We start from the raw sequence: 18,876 nt of genomic DNA, 5'->3' as shown, positions 1-18,876 counted from the left end.
CTGCATCACTGCAACCCCAGCCTCCTCCTGCACATGGCCTTCTCCTTGTGTGTGTCTCCCTGCTTTCTCTTTTCCTATCTTATAAGGCTATTTGTCATCAGGTTTAGGGACCCTCCCTAATCCAAGAAAATCTCATTTTAAGACCCTTAACTTTATTACCTCTATAAAGACACATTTTAAAAAAATAAAGTCACATCCACAAGTGGAAATATATTTGGGGGGGCCACTATTCAACTTGCTACAGGCTAAGGAAATAGAGGGGTCCATTTGCCCCTTAAAACTTATAATCATTAACAATTTCAAACATTAAAAACTATGGAACATAAAATAACAGACATCCATGTATCCAGAACCCCAATTTAACAGATGTTAACATTTTCTTGTAATTGCCCTGATCTTTGTCTTGGAAAAAAAAAAATATATAAAACATTACAACACATCTCTTCCCTTTCTTCTCTCCTTAGGGAGAACCACAATCCTGAATTTGGTCTTTCACTCTCGTGCTATACTTTCTTTTTTTTTTTTTTGTCTTTTTGTCTTTTTGCCATTTCTTGGGCCGCTCCTGCGGCATATGGAGGTTCCCAAGCTAGGGGTCTAATTGGAGGCTTAGCCACCAGCCTACGCCAGAGCCACAGCAACTCAGGGTCTGAGCCACGTCTGTGACCTACACCACAGCTCACGGCAATGCCGGATCCTTAACCCACTGAGCAAGGCCAGGGACTGAACCCACAACCTCATGGTTCCTAGTTGGATTCATTAACCACTGAGCCATGACAGGAACTCCCGTGATGTACTTTCACTGTGTGTGTATGTAACTTTAAATAATTGATAATATTAGTTCCTGTGTGCTTTAAAATTTTTACATAAATGGTATCACACTGTATTTATCCTTGTTAAAATTGGTAGCTTTACGAAGATAAAATTCACATATCATAAAACTCATCCTTTTAAATAGTACAATTCAGGGAGTTCTCTTCGTGGCACAGTGGTTAATGAATCCGACTAGGAACCATGAGGTTGTGGGTTCGGTCCCTAGCCTTGCTCAGTGGCTTAAGGATCTGGCATTGCCATGAGCTGTGGTGTAGGTTGCAGACGTGGCTCGGATCCCACGTTGCTGTGGCTCTGGCGTAGGCCGGAGGCTACAGCTTCGATTAGACCCTTAGCCTGGGAATTTCCATATGCCGCAGCAGCAGCCCAAGAAATGGAAGAAAGACAATTAAAAAAAAAAAAAAGTACAATTCAGTGGTTTTTCAGTATATTTACAGAATTGTGCAAACATCACCACTAACTCCAGAACATTTTCATTCCCCCAGAAAGAAGCCCACACCTACCAACAATTCTACCCCTACCTTTGCCTTTCCCTTTCCTCCAACCTCTGGCAAGCACTAATCTACTTTCCTTCTCTATAGATTTGTTTATTCTAGAGACTCCATATAAAGAAACACATGTGGTCATTGGAGACTGGTTCCTTTCATCTAGCATAATGTTTTCCAGGTTCATCCATGTTGTGGCATGCATCACTACTTCATTCCTTTTTATGGATGAATAATATTCCAGTGTATGGTTAGCCCACTTTTTGTTTATCCCTTCATTAGCTGATGGGGTTGTTTCCATTTTGGGCCTATTATAAATAATGCTGCTGTGAACATTCATGTACACGTTTTTGTGTGGATGTACATTTCTTTCCTTTTCTTCTTCTTCTTTTTTTTTTTTTTGTCTTTTGTCTTTTGTTGTTGTTGTTGTTGCTGCTATTTCTTGAGCCGCTCCCGCGGCATATGGAGGTTCCCAGGCTAGGGGTTGAATCAGAGCTGTAGCCACCAGCCTACGCCAGAGCCACAGCAACGCGGGATCCGAGCCGCATCTGCAACCTACACCACAGCTCACGGCAACGCCGGATCATTAACCCACTGAGCAAGGGCAGGGACCGAACCCGCAACCTCATGGTTCCTAGCGGGATTCGTTAACCACTGCGCCACGACGGGAACTCCCTTCTTCTTTTTTTTTTCTTTTTTTTCTTTGGTCATGCCTGCAGCATGCAGAAGTTCCCAGGCTGGGGACTGAACCTGAGCAGTGACTGGAGCTGCAGCAGTGACAATGCCGGATCCTTAACAACGAGACTGCCAGGGAACTCCTGGACATATGTTTCAATTCTCTTAGGTATATACTTAGGAGTGGAATTATTACATCATATGGTAACTCTATGTTTAACTTTTTGAGGAACTGCTTAACTGTTTTCCAAAGTGGCTACAGCTTTTTGATTTGCCACCAGCAAAGATTAGGGTTCCAATTTCTCCCCATCTTTGCCAATACTTGTTACTGGCTATCTTTTTTTTTTTTTTGGCTTTTTGCTATTTCTTGGGCTGCTCCTGCGGCATATGGAGGTTCCCAGGCTAGGGATCCAATGGGAGCTGCAGCCACCAGCCTACGCCAGAGCCACAGCAATGCTGGATCCCAGCCGTGTCTGCAACCTACACCACAGTTCATGGCAACGCCGGATCATTAACCTGCTGAGCAAGGGCAGGGACCGTAACCTCTTGGTTCCTAGTCGGATTCGTTAACCACTGCACCACGACGGGAACTCCCTGGCTATCTTTTTGATTACATCCATCCTAGCGGGCATGAAGTGGTATCTCACCGAGGTTTAGATTTTCATTTTTCTGATGGTTAATGATACCGAGTATGTTTTCATGTGTTTATTGGCCATTTGTATGTTTTCATCAGAAAATCATTTATTTAACTAAGCAAATATATTCCTTCATTTATTTAAAAAAATTGGGTTATTTTTCTTTTCATTATTATTATTATTTTATTTATTTATTTTTAAATGAGAGTTGCAACGTTTATTTCAGGTTCTCTCTTGGGGTTTTTTCTTTTTTTTTTTTTTTTTTTTTCCTTTTTTGCCACACGGGCAGTGTGTGCGAATTCCTGGGCCAGGGATTGAACCTACACCGCACAGGAGCAACCAGAGCCACAGCAGTGAGAATGCAGGAGGCTCAACCAGCTAGGCCATCAGAGAACTCCCTTTCTTTTCATTATTGAGTGGTAAGAGTTTTTAAAAATATATTCTGGGTATAAGTCCTTTATCAGATATATGACTTGAAAATATTTTCTCCCTTTCTGGGGAAGAATGCACCTGTTTTAAAATTTGATAATCTCCAACTTATCCATTTTTTCCATTTGTCACTTTTGCTTTTACTTTTAGTGTCACTTCTCAGAAACCATTGCCTAAAATCCAAGATCATGAAGATTTATGCCTATGTTTTCTTCTAAGAATTTTATAGATTTAGTTCTTACGTTTAGGTCTTTGATCCATTTTGAGTTAATTTCTATAGATGGTATAAAGTAGGGTTTCAGCTTCATTCTTACACATATAGACATCTAATTGTCCCAACATAATTTGTGGAAAAGATGGTTCTTTTCCACTGAATTGTCTTGGCACCCTTGTTGAAAATCAATTTGACACAAATGTAAAGGTTAATTTCTAGACTCTTAATTCTATTTTATTGCTCTATATGTCTATTCTTATAGTAGTACCACATGGTCTTGATTATTGTAGCTTTGCGGTAAGTTTTGAAAGTGGGACGTGTCAGTCCTTCAACTTTGTTTTTCTTTTTCAAGAGTTTTATCTCTTCTAGCTCTCTTGCATGATCAGTTTGTCAACTTCTGTGAAAAAGACACCTGGAATTTTGGTAAAGATTTCATTGAGGAGTTCCTGTTCTGATTCAGCGGTAATAAACTTGACTAGTATCCATGAGGATACGGGTTCAATCCCTGGCCTTGCGCAGTGGGTTAAGGATCTGGCATTACCTGAGCTGTAGTGTAGGCCGGCAGCTGCAGCTCTGATTTGACCTCTAGCCTGGGAACTTCCAATATGCTGCATGTGCAGCCCTAAAAAGCAAGAAAAAAAAAAAAAAAAAAAAAGCAAGAAAAAACAAAAAGAAGAAAAAAGAAAACATTGCATTGAATATGTAGATTAATTTGGGCAGTACTGCAGTATTGCAATCTTAACAATTTTGTGTCTTTCAACTTATAATCATGGAATTTCTTTCAATTTATTTAGGTCTTCTTTAATTTTTCAATGGTGTTTTATAGTTTTTAATATTCAAGTCTTGCACTTCTTTTGTTAAATGCCTCCCTAAGCCTTTTATTCTTTTTTATGCCATTGTAAGTGGGAATTATTTTTTTAATTTTATTTTTTGACTGTTTATTGCTAATATATTGTATATTGATCTTGTATACTATAACCTTGATTAACTTGTTTTAAAATTCTAATAGTTATTTGTCTTTGTTTTTTGAATTTGTGGATTCCTTAGGATTTTCTATATAAAAAAAGATCATGCCTCTGTGAATAAAGATAGTTTTACATCTTCCTTTCTAATCTACTTGCCTTTTATTTCTTTTTCTTGCTTAATTGCCCTAGCTAAAACCTCCAGGACAATGATGAATAGAAGTGGTGACAGTGGATATCCTTGTCTTGCTTCTGATCTTAGAGAGAAATTATTCAGTCTTTCATCATTAAGTATGATGTTAGCTGTGGGGTTTTTCATACACGCCCTTTATCAGATTGAGGAAGTTCCTTTCTATTCCTAGTTTTTGAGTGTTTTTTTTTTTTTTTATGAAAGGATATTGGATTTTGTCAAATACTCTTTCTGCACCTATTGAAATGATTGTGTGGTTTTCCCCCTTTATTAATATGGCACATTACATTGATTAGTTTTTTTTAATATATTAAACCAATCTTGTATTCCTGGGATAAATCCCACTTGGTAATGGTGTACAAATCCATTTTACACGTTGCTGAATTTTGTTTGCTTTGTTGAGAAATTCTGCATCTAAATTCACAAGATACTGGTCTATAGTTTTCTTTTCTTTTGATGTCTTTGTTTTTTGTATCATGGTAATACCCGTCACATAGAATGATCTGGAAAGTATTTTCTCTTCTTCTATTTTTTGGGAGAGTATAGGAAGGATCAGTGTTAACTATTCTTTAAATGTTAGGCAGAATTCACTAATGAAGCCATCTGTGTTTGGGCTTTTCTCCATAGCAAGTTTATTCAATTACAGATCAAAACCTTTAAAACTTAATAAGAATTTTTCAAAGGTCTAGCATATGGTTTATCCTGGAGAATATTCCATGTGCAGTTGAAAGGAATGTTTTCTGATGTTGTTGGGTGAAGTGTTCTATAGATGTCTAAGAGGACTTGTTGCTTTATAGTACTGTTCAAGTCTTCTATTTCTTTGTTAATTCACTGCCTTACTGAAAGCACAATATTGATGTGTCCAGCTATTATTGCTGAATAGTACTGTTCTTGCTGTTCTGTCAGTTTTTGCTTCACGCACTTCAGGGCTCTGTTGTTAACTTCTTCGCTGATTGATTATCATTATAAGATATCTATCTTTATCTCAAGTACAGTTTTTTTTTTTCTTTTTCTTTTTATGGCTGCACCTGAGACTTATGGAAATTCCGGGGCTAGGGGTTGAATTGGAGCTGCAAATGCCAGCCTATACCACAGCCACAGCAACACTGGATCTGGGCTGTGTCTGTGACCTATGCCACAACTTGCACCCCCAGCTGGATCCTTAACCCACAGAGCCAAGCCAGGATGGAACCCACATCCTCACAGAGACAACATTCAGTCCTTAACCCCCTGAGCCACAATCAGAACTCTCAGGTTTTTAATTTTTTTCTTAATGTCCATTTTGTTTGATATTTGTATAGCCATTCTAGTTCCCTTTAACTGTTTGCATGGTATATCTTTTTCCATCCTTTTACTTTCAATCTACTTGTGTCTTTGCATCTAAAGTGTGTCTATTATAGACAGCATTTAATTGTATTTTTAAAATTCATTCTGCTTATTTTTGCGTTTTGAGTGACGTGTTTAGTTCACTTACACTTGATACAACAAGGCAGAGTTTAATGTAATTACAGATGAGGTGTCTGTAATTTTGTTATGTATTTTCTATGAGTCTATGTCTTTTTTTTTTTTTTTTAAATCCATTCCTTCATTACTGCCTCCTTTTGTATTAAATAGATATTTTCTAGCATACTATTTAAATTCCCTTGTTCTTTCTTTTACTATATTTTTCAAGGTATTTTCTTAGTAGTTGCCCTGGGGATTACAAATAAAACCTTAATTTAAAACAATCTAGTTCAGATGAACATCAACTTAATTTCAACAGTACACCAAAACTTTTCTTCGATATAGCTCTGTCCTTTACTCCCTGCTTTGTGCTATTGCTGTCTCACAATACAATACAAAGAAAAATTATATCTTCACATTATAAGGCCATCAACATAAGTTAGTAGTTATTACTTTATGCAATTGTCTTTTAAATAAGAAAGGAAAAGAAAAATACATTTATGCATTATTTTATATTTACCTATGTAATTACTTTCAGTTGTCCTCTTAATTCCTTTGTGTGGATTCAAATTAATGCCTAGGGTCCTTTCCTTTTACCCTGAATGACTCCCTCTAGTATTTTTGTAGGTCAAGTCTCCTAGAAGTAAATATTCTTTGTCTTTATATATTTGTCAGTGCCTTAATTTCATCTCCATTTTTGAAGGATAGATATAGTGGATATGGAATCTTTTGTTGGCAATCTTTTCCTTTCAGTACCTTGGATATGTCATCCCACTGCTTCCAAAACTTCATAATTTCTTTATTCTTTGTTTTGTTTTGTCTGTTGTCTTTTTAGGGTTGTATCCATGGCATATGGATGTTCCCAGGCTAGGAGTTGAATTGGAGCTATAGCCATCAGCCTGCGCCACAGGCGCAGCAACATCAGATCTGAGCCGCACCTGTGACTTACACTACAAGTCACGGCAACACTGGATCCTTAACCCACTGAGCGAGGCCAGCAATTGAACCTGCGTCCTCATGGATACTAGTTGGGTTTGATAACCACTGAGCCATGACAGGAACTCCCAAAACTTCATAATTTCTGATGAGAAATTCACTCTTAATCTTATTGAGATGATGAGTCACTCTTCTCTGCTTGTGAGATTTTCTCTTGGTCTTTGCTTTTAATAGTTTGACTACCCGTGACATATCATGTCTACATATTAATCTGTTTGAGTTAACTCTACTTGGAGTTTGTTAAGCTTCTTGGATATGCAGATTAGTTTTTTAAAAATCAAATTTGTGATGTTATTCTTCAAATATCCCATTTGCCTTTTTCTCTCCTTTCCTTTGGGGATTCCCATCATGCATAGCTGGTATGCTTGATAGTATCCCACAGGCTTCTGAGGCTCTGTTCTTTTATTTCTATTCCTTTTTCTTTCTGTTGCTCAAATTGGATACCCTCAAGTGACCTGTCTTCACATGTGCTAATTCCTTCTTCTGCCAACTCAAATCTGCTCTTGAGTTCCTCCACTGAATTTTTCATTCTGATTATGGCACTATACTTTTCAACTCTAGAATATCTATTTGGCTTTTTAAAATAATTTCTATCTCTTTATTGATATCTCCATTTGGTGATACATCATCTTATCACCTTAACTTTCCTTTTGTTCTTTTAGTTCTTTGAACATATCTAAAACAGATGATTTAAAATCTTTGACTAGTAAGTTCAAAATCTTGGTTTCCAAAGGGACTGGTTGCTGTGAATGAGCCATATAGTTCTGTTTTTTGAGAATGTCTTATATTTTTTATTGAAATTTAGTAATATAATATGGCAACACTGGAAATCAGGCTTCCTGCCTCCCTAGGGCTTTTGCTGTTTGTTGTTGTTACTGTTGGTTTAGTGACTTTCCTGGACTTATTCTGTAAAGTCTTTAATCTTTGTTGTGTATAGTCACTGAAATCTCTGCTTTGCTAGCTTACTGGTCAGCTTTTTATTAAACAGAGATCTTCTTAAATGTCTTGAGCCAGTTAGTCTCCCAGCCTTTGCTGAGGGCCTATGTGTGTTGGGGTATACTTTTCATGCTGTAGTGGACAATTGCTTCATTTCTGCTTGTAAAGATCCTCAATGTCAGCCAGAGTTGAGACATGAGTACCTTCTAAGCTATTTCTTGAGCATACACACCATCTTATGGCCTTCTAGATTCCCAGGTCTATATCTGAGCTATTCAAAGCCTCCTATGGACAGTTGATAGCTCTGGGGTTTTTTTGTTTTTGTTTATTTCTGTTTTCTCCCCCCCCCCAGTTGTTTGGTCAGCCTCTTTTAGCCCCAAATGGTTAAACTGCCTCCAGGTGACTGTGATGTTAAAAAATTGCCACTGATTGCTTTTGACAAATGCCATAGAAATAGAATTGGGTGAGTTGTGAGTCAGGTCAGATAAAGACAAGCCCCAAGAATGGACCTTTCCAGTAAGCCACCAGACAGGTTAAATTGTGACAGTTCTCTGGGTATGGAACTTTTGGGGAGCTCTAAACCCATCTGACCTAACCAGCAGCTACTGGGTTACTGTTTTGCCTAGCTATCATAGTTGTAAGGCTGTTAGTTTTCAAGGCCACCATAGAACTAGGGGAGGAGGATGGGATTAGGGTAAGTTAAAACGATGCAATACTATTGTCACCGAAATTTAGCTATTAAAAAAAATAATCTTCAGGTTGTTGTAAGCCTTTAGTTACTTTCCAGAGACCTCAAAAAGTTGATTTTGACAATTTTTGATAGTGCTCTCATTGCTTTCATGGAAAAGCAGGATTTCAGAGACACTTTCTCTCCCATTCTGGAAATGCTTCTATGCATATATAAAACTGTACAACTTGCTTTGTTTTCTCATAATTGCCTTTTTATATGTATTCTGAGACTTAATTTATTCATGTTAATTGCTGAATAGTATTCTACTTTGTAAATAAACTACCATTTACTAATCTATACTCTTAGTAAGACACAGTTATTGTTTTCCAATTTTTGTTCTTTTTTTTTTTTGTCTTCTTAGCTTTTCTAGGTTTGCACCCATGGCATGTGGAGGTTCCCAGGCGGGGTCTAATTGGAGCTGTAGCTGCTGACCTATGCCAGAGCTACAGCAATGCAGGATCCGAGCCGTGTCTGCGACTTACACCACAGCTCATGGCAACATCAGATCCTTAACCCACTGAGCGAGGCCAGGGATCTAACCTGCATCCTCATGGATACCAATCAGGTTCATTAACCACTGAGCCACGACAGGAACTCCCCAAGTTTTGTTGTTAATGATAACAAACATAAATATTTTGTGCATGTCTGTGTAGACACATGAGAGTTTCCTCTAGAGCATACATGTAGAAATGTGTTTGCTGTGGCAGAGGGTATGTACATCTTTAGTTTTAATTGATATTTCCAAATTTCTAATCCACAGAAATTGCTAACCCACCAGCAACAAATAAGAGTTCTAATTTCATCACATGCTTGCTGCTCTTAAAATCATATTTTGTTTATTTTTGAGAATCTAATAGGTATGAAATGATATCTCATTGTTTCTTAATTTGCATTTGGAGGGTATTTTGTAATATCAGCCAAGGCTACAAAGAAGATAAACACTTTTTCAGCCTGGTAAGTTGTAGAAAAGCCAATGAGAATTGTATTCCTAGTAAAAAATATACCTTTTAGCTATTCCCACTGAGACCAGACTCTAATGACTACCTCTGCGTCCTCCTTCTGCAGCTGCAGATCTTTTCTTGGTTGAACTTCAGATGAAACCATAGCCTCAGCTGACCTCTTGACTGCAGTGAGGGATGTTAAGCAGAGGGCCAAGATAAGCCTTGCTTGGACTCTGGATTCACAAAAACTGTGAGATAATAAATATGTGTTGTTTGAAGCCTTTAAACTATGGGAATATTGTTAGGCAGCCATAGATAACTAATCTAGGAGAAAAGGATTGATTGCTAACCTTTGAGTTCTACGCGTCTCTTTTCCTGGGTTTGGGCTCCACTGCATTAGACAGTGGAGGGCCTGGGTCCCAAAGAGCATCATCTATTTACTTTCTGTCCCCTGCAGGCAGGGGCCATGACTATAATCTCAGTGCCCTGCACAGTGTGCGGCATAGCATAAGTGATCCATCATTATGCGTCTAATTCTAAATTGATGAGTGAGCTCCAAGGCCCCTCAGAGGACTGGGGAAACCCAGCTGCCAAACACAAAGAGTCAGGCCTGAAGACCCTCAGGGAAAGGGTCAGGGTCTGGGGCTGAAATAGCCCCTTTGCCTCCTTTTACGAGGACCAACTAGGGAGCCCCACTGGAAGTGTGGGCATGACCCAGACAATGACACAGTGACCATGGGTCATGAGGGAGGCTCAGGCAGTACAGGACAGCGGTTAGTGCAAAGGCTCCAGAACCCATCGGATTTGGCCCAAGATCCTGACTCAAACCCTTACTGATTCCCTTTCTTTGCTAAGCCTCGATTTCTCATCTGTAAAATAGGGTTAACAATGGTGACTATGTTGCAGGTTTGTTGCGAGGATTCGTGAACACATGCAAAATTTTTAGCACATAATAAATGCTCAGCTAAAGATCTCACGGGAAATATATTTGAATGGATCACTTACGTGCAGGCTGTGAGCCCCTGGCAACTAAAATTGTGTAGACTGGAGCCCAGTTTTCTTTTCCCGGGGCCACAAGAAGCTAGCTCCACCCAACATATGCCAAGGAGAGGGGGAAGCTTGGAGCGGGGGCTGGGGAGGTGGGATGAAACAATGCTATCTAAGAAGAGATCAGTTCCTCTTTCTCCTTCTTAAGGAAGAACTGCTGCACAGACACAGAGAGATCCTGGAGACAGGACCAGTCTGACACGTAAACAGAGTAGCAGTCATGCAATGGAGATGACTGAAGGGGCAGAGAGAATGGCCCACCTCATCCCCAAATCCCCCACAGGCCAGTCACTGCATCTGAGATCTCCACCATTCAATCTGCTCCCAAAGGTCCCAGGAAATGTGATCCGTCAACTTATTTACACTCATCCAACATCTCTTTAGTGCCTACTGCATACAGACCATTGTGGGAGGAAGATTCACTCATGTTTGGGAATTTACAAGGTACTTGAACAGTTAATTTGATCATCATGGTAATGCTATGAAGTAGGTATTTATGATTCTCCCCATTTTGTAGAAGAGTAAACTGAGCCCCCATGAGGTTAAGGGTTAAGGGACTTTTTGCAAGTCAAGCATGTAGTAAGTAGTAGAGCCAGAAAGCAAGCAACTTTGTCTGCCTCCAAGTTCTTGGTGTTTTGTTTTTGTTTTGTCATGCCCACTGCTCTCAAGAAGTTTACAGAAAACAGACAAGTCAGCCAATTGAGAAAATAGTCAAGGGCTTTCAAACTTGGATCCCTGGTGCTCTAGGGGTCCATTGGGTGCTGGGAAGTGGGAGAGGGTTGACAGGTGGGTGGCACTGGGCCTTGGGCTCCCTAGACATGGCGACCATATCTTCTACCCTTTCTTCTGTCTCTGGAGCTACAAGCTGTTTGATTTTCCAGGAGAGATAATACAGTAGGAAAACCAAACAAGACTGTCTTGAATACCTATTGTGCATCATGCCTGGGGTGGTGGGGGTGGGGTGGGGGGAGCCACTTTGGGGAGTTTAAGGGGAGCTTATAGAACAACCCACTTGTGAAAACTTGAAAAGCAATAAAAAATTAAATAACAGCTCAATTCAGCAACAGATGAGTTGTCCCACGGCCACATCTGGTTCCCTAATTAATTGCTTCAGCAGTGACTTGGGTGGTCAAGAAAGAGCCAGGATCTGTTTAGCTCAGTAACCCAGCACCGCCCATCATCAGCACAAGGAGCTGGAGCCTGGAGCGATGAAACCCCAGCCGGCCGGGCAGGTTGGGACGGGAGGAGACAGGAAGAAAGGGACTCTGTGGGAGGTGGTGAGGACTGGTGAAGCCTCTCAGAATGGGAGGACAGCACCAAAAGCCGGGTACCTCTCCACAGTGACTGCAGGTCTGCTCGCCCTCAATGAGAACTCACCCCTTGGAAAGCTCTGCCATCCCTTCGGCACCTCCTGAAGCAGCCCCTGCTACTGGCTTGCCCACTGGACCCTGCTGGACAGAGACCAAACACCAGTCGGTCCTGCAGGCTGAGTGGAAACCCCTGCCCTTGCCTCTCTGGAACTGAAATACATGGATGATAACAGCCACCTGACGGGGCTGCCTAGATAGTGAACTGGATACTGCATAGCCTTTATGGGCTGGCATCATTAGTTGCTGGCACATGGCAAGTTCTCAATAAATGTTATTGGCTACTCTCTGCAGCTACATTTAACATGGGCAACCTGGGAACAAGCTGGTCTTGGTTTTTACTCACTCACTTAACAAGCATTTAATGGGCACCTACTCTGTGCCAGGTACTGCGCTGGGAGCTGAGGCCAGAGATTGAGAAGTTCATTTTCCTTAAGTAGCTCCTGGTCTACTGGGGAGGCGGAGAGCAGACAATCCCAGTTCGGTTAAGAACTGGAACATCTGCTTGGTAACAATGAGTCTAGTTCACACTTATTGAGTGCTTGGCATGTACCAGTTATAATGCACTTTACATGCATTATTATCTCATGTGATCTCTATGAGGCAGGATTTGATCCTTCCTTTTCCAGATTGGGAAGCTGAGGCTCTGAAAGGCCAGGTCTTCAGCCAAGGACACGTGACCCAAAGGTGGCATAAAGCCTTAGTTATTATTGATTTTTTTTTGGGGGGGAGGGGTCTTTTTAGGGCCATACCAGCAGCATATGGAGGTTCCCCATATGCTAGGGGTCGAATCAGAGCTGTAGTTGCTGGCCTACACCACAGCCACAGCAATGCAGGATCTGGGCCACGTCTGCAAACTACACCACAGCTCACGGCAATGCTGGATCCTTAACCCACTGAACGAGGCCAGGGATCGAACCCACATCCTCATGGATATTAGTTTCGTTACCACTGAACCGCGACAGGAGCCCCAGCTATTATTGATTATTATAGAAGTCCTTGCTTTTGCGTGGTTCTGATACGCATGAACTTCAGTTACCAAGTTTAAAACAATAACACTAGCTGCCCCTCCCCAACATGGTTCAAATTTCACTGATCATGGCATAGTAAGTGTGAGTGATTGCCCAAAGTACAAACTTTGCTGCTAGCTCTTCAGTCCCCAGATCACTGTGTAAATAACTGATGTGTGTCACAGTCAGTGACACATCACGTCACTTCTTTCCAAGTCTGTTGGTGAGTGGTCACTGAGCATCTGCCATTCAGTTCATATATATGGACAGCTGAGTGTGTACCTGTGTTGCCTCCCTGTCTCTCAGTGATAACCGGCGTGACATTTTGCACAAATAGATAATACAAAGAAAGGACTGGTCAACAAAGATGAAAGTGCAGGGCAGCAAAAACATGAAAGAGTAAAGCTGGAAATGAGATTTAAATCAAACTTCAGAGGGGTTTGTCATTGGAGAACACCAGGAGTTGGGGTTCTCTCTCCAGAGAGAAAGAAATAATAGAAGATGACATGTCAGGTACAACATACAGATATGAAATATATGCTCTCAATAGACAGACAGATAGATAGATAGATAGAGTGGTAGATAGATAGAGTGGTAGATAGGTGGACAGACAGATAGAGAGATGGATGGATGGACAGATAGATAAAGGAGTAAGTCCAAACAGGGTATGCTGGTAGGTTGGAGACAGAGTTGATGCTGCAGCTTGAGTCTAAAAGCCATTTTCTAGCGGAATTCTCTCTTCCTTGGGGAAGGTCAGTCTTTTTATATTAAGGCCTTCGACTGATTGGGTGAGGCCCACCCACATTAAGGCCGGTGATCTGCTTTACTCAAAGTCCACAGTCTAAATATTAATCGCATCTGAAAAATACCTTCACAAAAGTACCTGAATGTTTGACCAAATACCTGGGTACCCTGGCCCAACCAAATTGCCATAACATTAACCTTGAGAAGATTATACGTTTATAGAACAAATAGATGATCACAGGAATGTTGACACTGTCTCCATTTAAGAGGCTCTAGATCTGCTGCCAGAGGAAGATAGATTTACTGACATAAAGAGGGAAGTGGTTGGGAGTTTCTGTGGTGGCTCAGTGGTTAATGAATCTGACTAGGAACCATGAGGTTGCAGGTTTGATCCCTGGCTTTGCTCAATGGGTTAAGGATCCGGCGCTGCCATGAGCTGTGGTGTAGGAGGCAGATGTAGCTCGGATCCCGCGTTTCTGTGGCTCTGGTGTAGGCTGGTGGTTATAGCTCTGGTTAGACCCCTAGCCTGGGAACCTCCATGTGCCACGGGAGCGGCTCTAGAAAAGGCAAAAAGACAAAAAAAAAAAAAAAAAAAAAAAAAAAAGAGGGAAGTGGTTGTGACGAAAAGGATGAAGATATCTCAGAGGAAGTGAGGCCGGCAGGAACTCGGAGATATTTCATGACATTGAAAGCACAAAGGATAAAATGTTGGAAACTGATCCGAACTTAGAAAGGAAGACGACAATTTGCCAAGGCATATAAAAGATACTCTCTCTGTATTATTAGTTAGCCAGAAGAAGAAGGCAAGCGCTATTCAAACTACGCTCGATAATTTTTACACATGGAAATACAACACTTCAGTTCTCAGTGTTTCCAGTGGCCTAAAGTATACTAAATACATGTGAGTTTTACTAGTTTTTCATTTCCTTAAACATTTATAACTGACAGTGAGAGAGTTTTCAATGTTTTGACAAAAATGTTAAAGGTCACAGAATAATCTTATTTTATCGCATTGATTTTTAAGCTAGTTCTGCACAATTTCAGCTTGCACGTTCTCTGCAGTCTGCACAACCATGCAAAGCAAGGACTGTCTGCTTTATTTGTAACATCACCATCATCATGATCATCAGCTTCACCATCATCTCCACCAGGCGGGCCTGGCAAACGCCCGGGATGCCGGGCCAGGTGTCAAGTTCCTTTTGACACATTTTCTGACTCTGGACAGGGGGGCCTCATGCAAAATCCCATGCTCCGGCCAACCTCATCCTCCCTCTGCAGGGGTTTTGGGATTCTCTACAGCCTCAGGAAGTTCCCAAGGAGGAGAGCTCAGTTTACACACCAATAAAAATAACTCAGGGGTGATAAATGTCTCCAGGACAAGCCGCCCTTACGCAACCTGCCTTGATTTCAAAAGCCCCACATGGCACCAGGATACAACTCGGACTGCGATGGACACCCTGGCTGACAGCACAGGGACGCCCTCCCTGTGGGCACAATGTCTGGGGACAAGTGACTCTGGCAGATGTGGGGTGATTCATTCACAACACAAGGCACACAGAAATAGCACATCAATTGATTGGCTTAAATACTGATATTTCTTGTTTGCTTTCTATTTTTGGTAAGGTATGTAAGTAATAGATGGTCTTAGAAGAAAACTCAAAATACAACATAGGCCAAAAGGAAAAAAAAAATCAAAACCACCCATAGCACAAGCACCAAAGAACACGGCTCTTGCCTTTCACCCCTTCAGAGTTTTATGGAAGCTCTGTACCAAGAGCACAGGGTTCAGAACTTCAGGACACAGACTCTGGAGCCACTGAGTAAGATTGCTGCATACATAGAGGGTTTCTGTTTTCTCTCCACTACAAAAAGAAGGCAAGAGGAAACCACAAGTCTGTTCTCTATGTCCATGAATTTGCTTCTGTTCCGTAGATAGGTTCATTTGTGCCATATTTTCAATTCCATGTATAAGTGATATCATATGGTATTTGTCTTTCTCTTTCTGACTTCACTTAATATGAAAATCTTGAGTTCTATCCATGTTGTAGCAAATGGCATTATTTTGTTCTTTTTATGGCTGAGTAATATTCTGGGGGAGCAGGAGGGAGTGGGATAGACTGGGAGTTTGAGGTTACTAGATGCAAACTATTGCATTTGGAGTGGATAAGCAATGAGATCTTGCTGTATAGCACAGGGAACTATATCTAAGCACTTATGGAGGAACACGATAGAAGATAGTATGAGAAAAAGAATGTGTATGTATATATATGTATAATTCGGTCACTTTGCTGTACAGCAAAAATTGACAGAACATTGTAAATCAACTATAATAAAAAAATTTTAAAAATAAACAAAACAAAAAAAGAAGGCAAGAGGAAGCCCTTGTGGATTAAGTCTTTGTGTACATCCTTTGTTTTTTCTTTAGGATAAATTCTTGGGAGTGCAACTTCAGTGTCAAAGAGGCCACACATTTGTTCATTCCTTTGCCAGTCAGGAAACTGTTTAAAATGGGCTACCTGGGATTTCTGCTCAAATGGGAACTGGCAGCCTAACCCACCATCAGAGAGGGGAGGCCCAGGAGGGCTAAGTCTCTCATCTAGGGCCCATGATACCTGTCAGCTCCATGAGGGCAGGGATGGTGTCTGCCCTGCTCACTGCTGTGTCCCTGCTTCCCCAATGACTGAATCAACTCAGAAGAAGAACCAGAATTTTCTAGAACCAACTGGAGCCCTGAAGCCTCCAGGTGCTTCTGCTAATCGCTCTCTTAGAGATACCATGCTGGATTCTTTCACCACACAGGCTTTGTTAGATTCTGTAATGAATAAAATATTAGCCAACACACTTCAAAGAGAAAAGGAGGGCGCGAGAAACCCCCCAGAAAAGGCACACAGGAACAAAGCAAGCCAGCTATGAGAGGCGAAAATAAATAAACGCATCATTTGTATTGTCATTTGATTGACACGTCTTGAATCATTTATGGCGAGCTCCACCTCTTTCTAATAATATGGAAATCGGGAACGTGTTGCTTTCAGTTATGATTATGAGTGAGTTTCAGAGAATGTTCTCAGGTGAGGGAGACAGATGTTGGTGGTGGCACAGCCATTGAGGTGCACAGTGATTTATGGGTTTCAGTGGGCAGCCACCATGGGTTTCCTGCAGTGTGGTAGCCTCTGATGTGTGGTCAGAGAGGAAAATGTTACTTGTCCTTATAAAAAATGATCACCCAGTCATCCAACATTCATCAAGCACCCACTATGCACCAAGCACTGTTTGAGTGCCAGGACTCTGCAGAACTCCTCATTCACTTTGCTGGGACAAAATGCTTCATGAACACCTACTGTGTGCTGAGTGCCATTCTGGATGCTGTGCCAATAGAAAGTCAACAAAAGATTCTGGAGAGCAAGACAGATGCAGAAACAAGTAGCCACCTCTCCACCTGAGTAGGGCTTATTCTTTTAAAATCATGTTTCCTGTGCATCAAGTACTTGGATTCTCCTGGAAGTCTTAGAGGCCACAGGCTTGAGGAGTCTTCTAGACTCAGACTGACCTGGCTTGGGTGCCTGACTCTGCCACTTACTGTGGAAAGTGACTCACCCTTCCCAGCCTCCTTTTCCTCATCTACAAAAGGGAGTGCTGCCAGATGAGATGCCTTGTTAGTATAAGTATATCCCAACTATTATATGGGGGTATACTTATACTATAAAATATTACTCACTGTTCCTCTGAAACTCCAGCTGGACTGAGTGTCTGTTGTTTTTGCTTTTCACTAAATTTGGCAATCCTAGAAGGGAAAACTGATGGTTTCTGATGGATGCCTCTCAAGGGTAGTCAATACTCTCAGTTACTCCCAGAGCAGCAGAGAGGGGGGCCACATTGGCCCTGTGAAGGGATTCTATGCAGGACACCAAGCGTATCCTTGAGTAAGTCCTTACTCTCCATCCCCAAGTCTTCACATCAGACGGACTCCCAGGCCCATCAAATTTGCAGGTAGACAATCAAGGTTGCAGCTAAGAATCACAGACTGTCAGCTGAAAAGACCCTCAACAATTGCCTAATCCGATTCTCTGATTTTGTAGAGGCGGCCTGGAGAGATTTGGTCATTTGCTTAAGGCTGGGGTCACAAACTCCAATGCCACAGGGGTCAGTCATGAGAAAGTAATGCTGGCTAAGATGATAAGGAGTGGTGAGGACTGTGGCAAACTGGAGAGAAGGGAGCCCTCTAACAGGGCAGCTGCAGCAGGCTGTCTCCCACAGCTGTGAAAGATTGGGGACCCAGAGTGGTTGGCACCTCAACAATTCTCCCAAGAAGTTGGAAATCTGCCTGTGTGTTTCATGTGAAATCTCTCAGTTTTGAAATGTTGGCACCTAATTGGAAATTCTTAAGAAGAGTGTATGGGCCAAGGAAAATATGTCGGCAGGCCAGAGTGGACCCTGGGGTCACCACATGCAATCTCTGGCCTACGTCCCCACAGGACATTGGAAGTGCAGCCAGGGTTCCTGGGCCAATGCAGTTTGTATCTCGCCAGGAGAAGGCCACGACATGGGAGGAGGGAGATAGGAGTGGAAATATGGGGGGAACGGCTAGCGGCTCCTACCCAGAGCCTCCAAGGTGAGTCAGAGAGGGGAATCTCAGGCACCACTGTCATTTTGTTTTCATTGAGAAGGGACTCATAGAACATAAAGTGAACCATTGTAAAATGTATAATTCAGTGATATTTAGTACATTTGCAAGGTCGTGCGACCATGCTGATTGAGCTCTCAAACATTTTCATCACCCCCAAAAGGAAACTCCGTACCTGTTAAGCAATCACCTACCCCCCTCCCTCCAGCCCCTGACAACCACTGATCTGCTTTCTATCTCTATAGATTTGCCTACTCTGGACATTTCATGTAGATGGAAGCCTATGTGGCCTTTTGTGATGGGCTTGTTTCACGGAGAATCATGTCTTCAAAGTTCATCCATGTGGTAGCCTATGTCCTTCATTCCTGTTTATGGCTGTAATATTCCAATGTGTGGATGGACCACACCTTATCCATCCCTTGATGGATATCTGGGTATGTTTACCTTTCAGCTTCAGTAAATAGTCCCAAGGCTCTGTTTAGGAGGACGTAACCCTACCATGGTGTTTAGGGATATGGGGGCCTGACGGACCCATTATGTACAGCAGCGCACACTGCCTGGTGTGGAAAGTAACATGTCTTTTCTATCAAAGGAAATCTTGGTTACTCCATTTTGCTCCCGTT

The 18,876-nt window shown here is 41.7% G+C and overlaps 1 protein-coding gene across 11 annotated transcripts in view; it reads right to left on the bottom strand.

The window, feature by feature from the left end:
* Positions 1–18,876, bottom strand: part of C14H12orf49 (chromosome 14 C12orf49 homolog) — a 355,931-nt gene that overhangs the window by 99,213 nt on the left and 237,842 nt on the right. For 2 of the 11 annotated variants that reach the window (XM_021073130.1, XM_021073132.1), the window contains exon 7: positions 11,889–11,962. The exons of 8 other annotated variants lie outside the window; for them this stretch is intronic. In XM_021073130.1, the coding sequence (XP_020928789.1) occupies positions 11,889–11,962 (74 nt within the window). The remainder of the gene's footprint in view (positions 1–11,888; positions 11,963–18,876) is intronic. One more of the 11 variants, XM_021073131.1, reaches the window with a different exon arrangement.

The sequence above is a fragment of the Sus scrofa genome, chromosome 14, assembly GCF_000003025.6.
Source record: "Sus scrofa isolate TJ Tabasco breed Duroc chromosome 14, Sscrofa11.1, whole genome shotgun sequence".
Classification (NCBI taxonomy): Eukaryota; Metazoa; Chordata; class Mammalia; order Artiodactyla; family Suidae; genus Sus; species Sus scrofa.
This window is presented reverse-complemented; position numbering and strand designations above follow the sequence as displayed.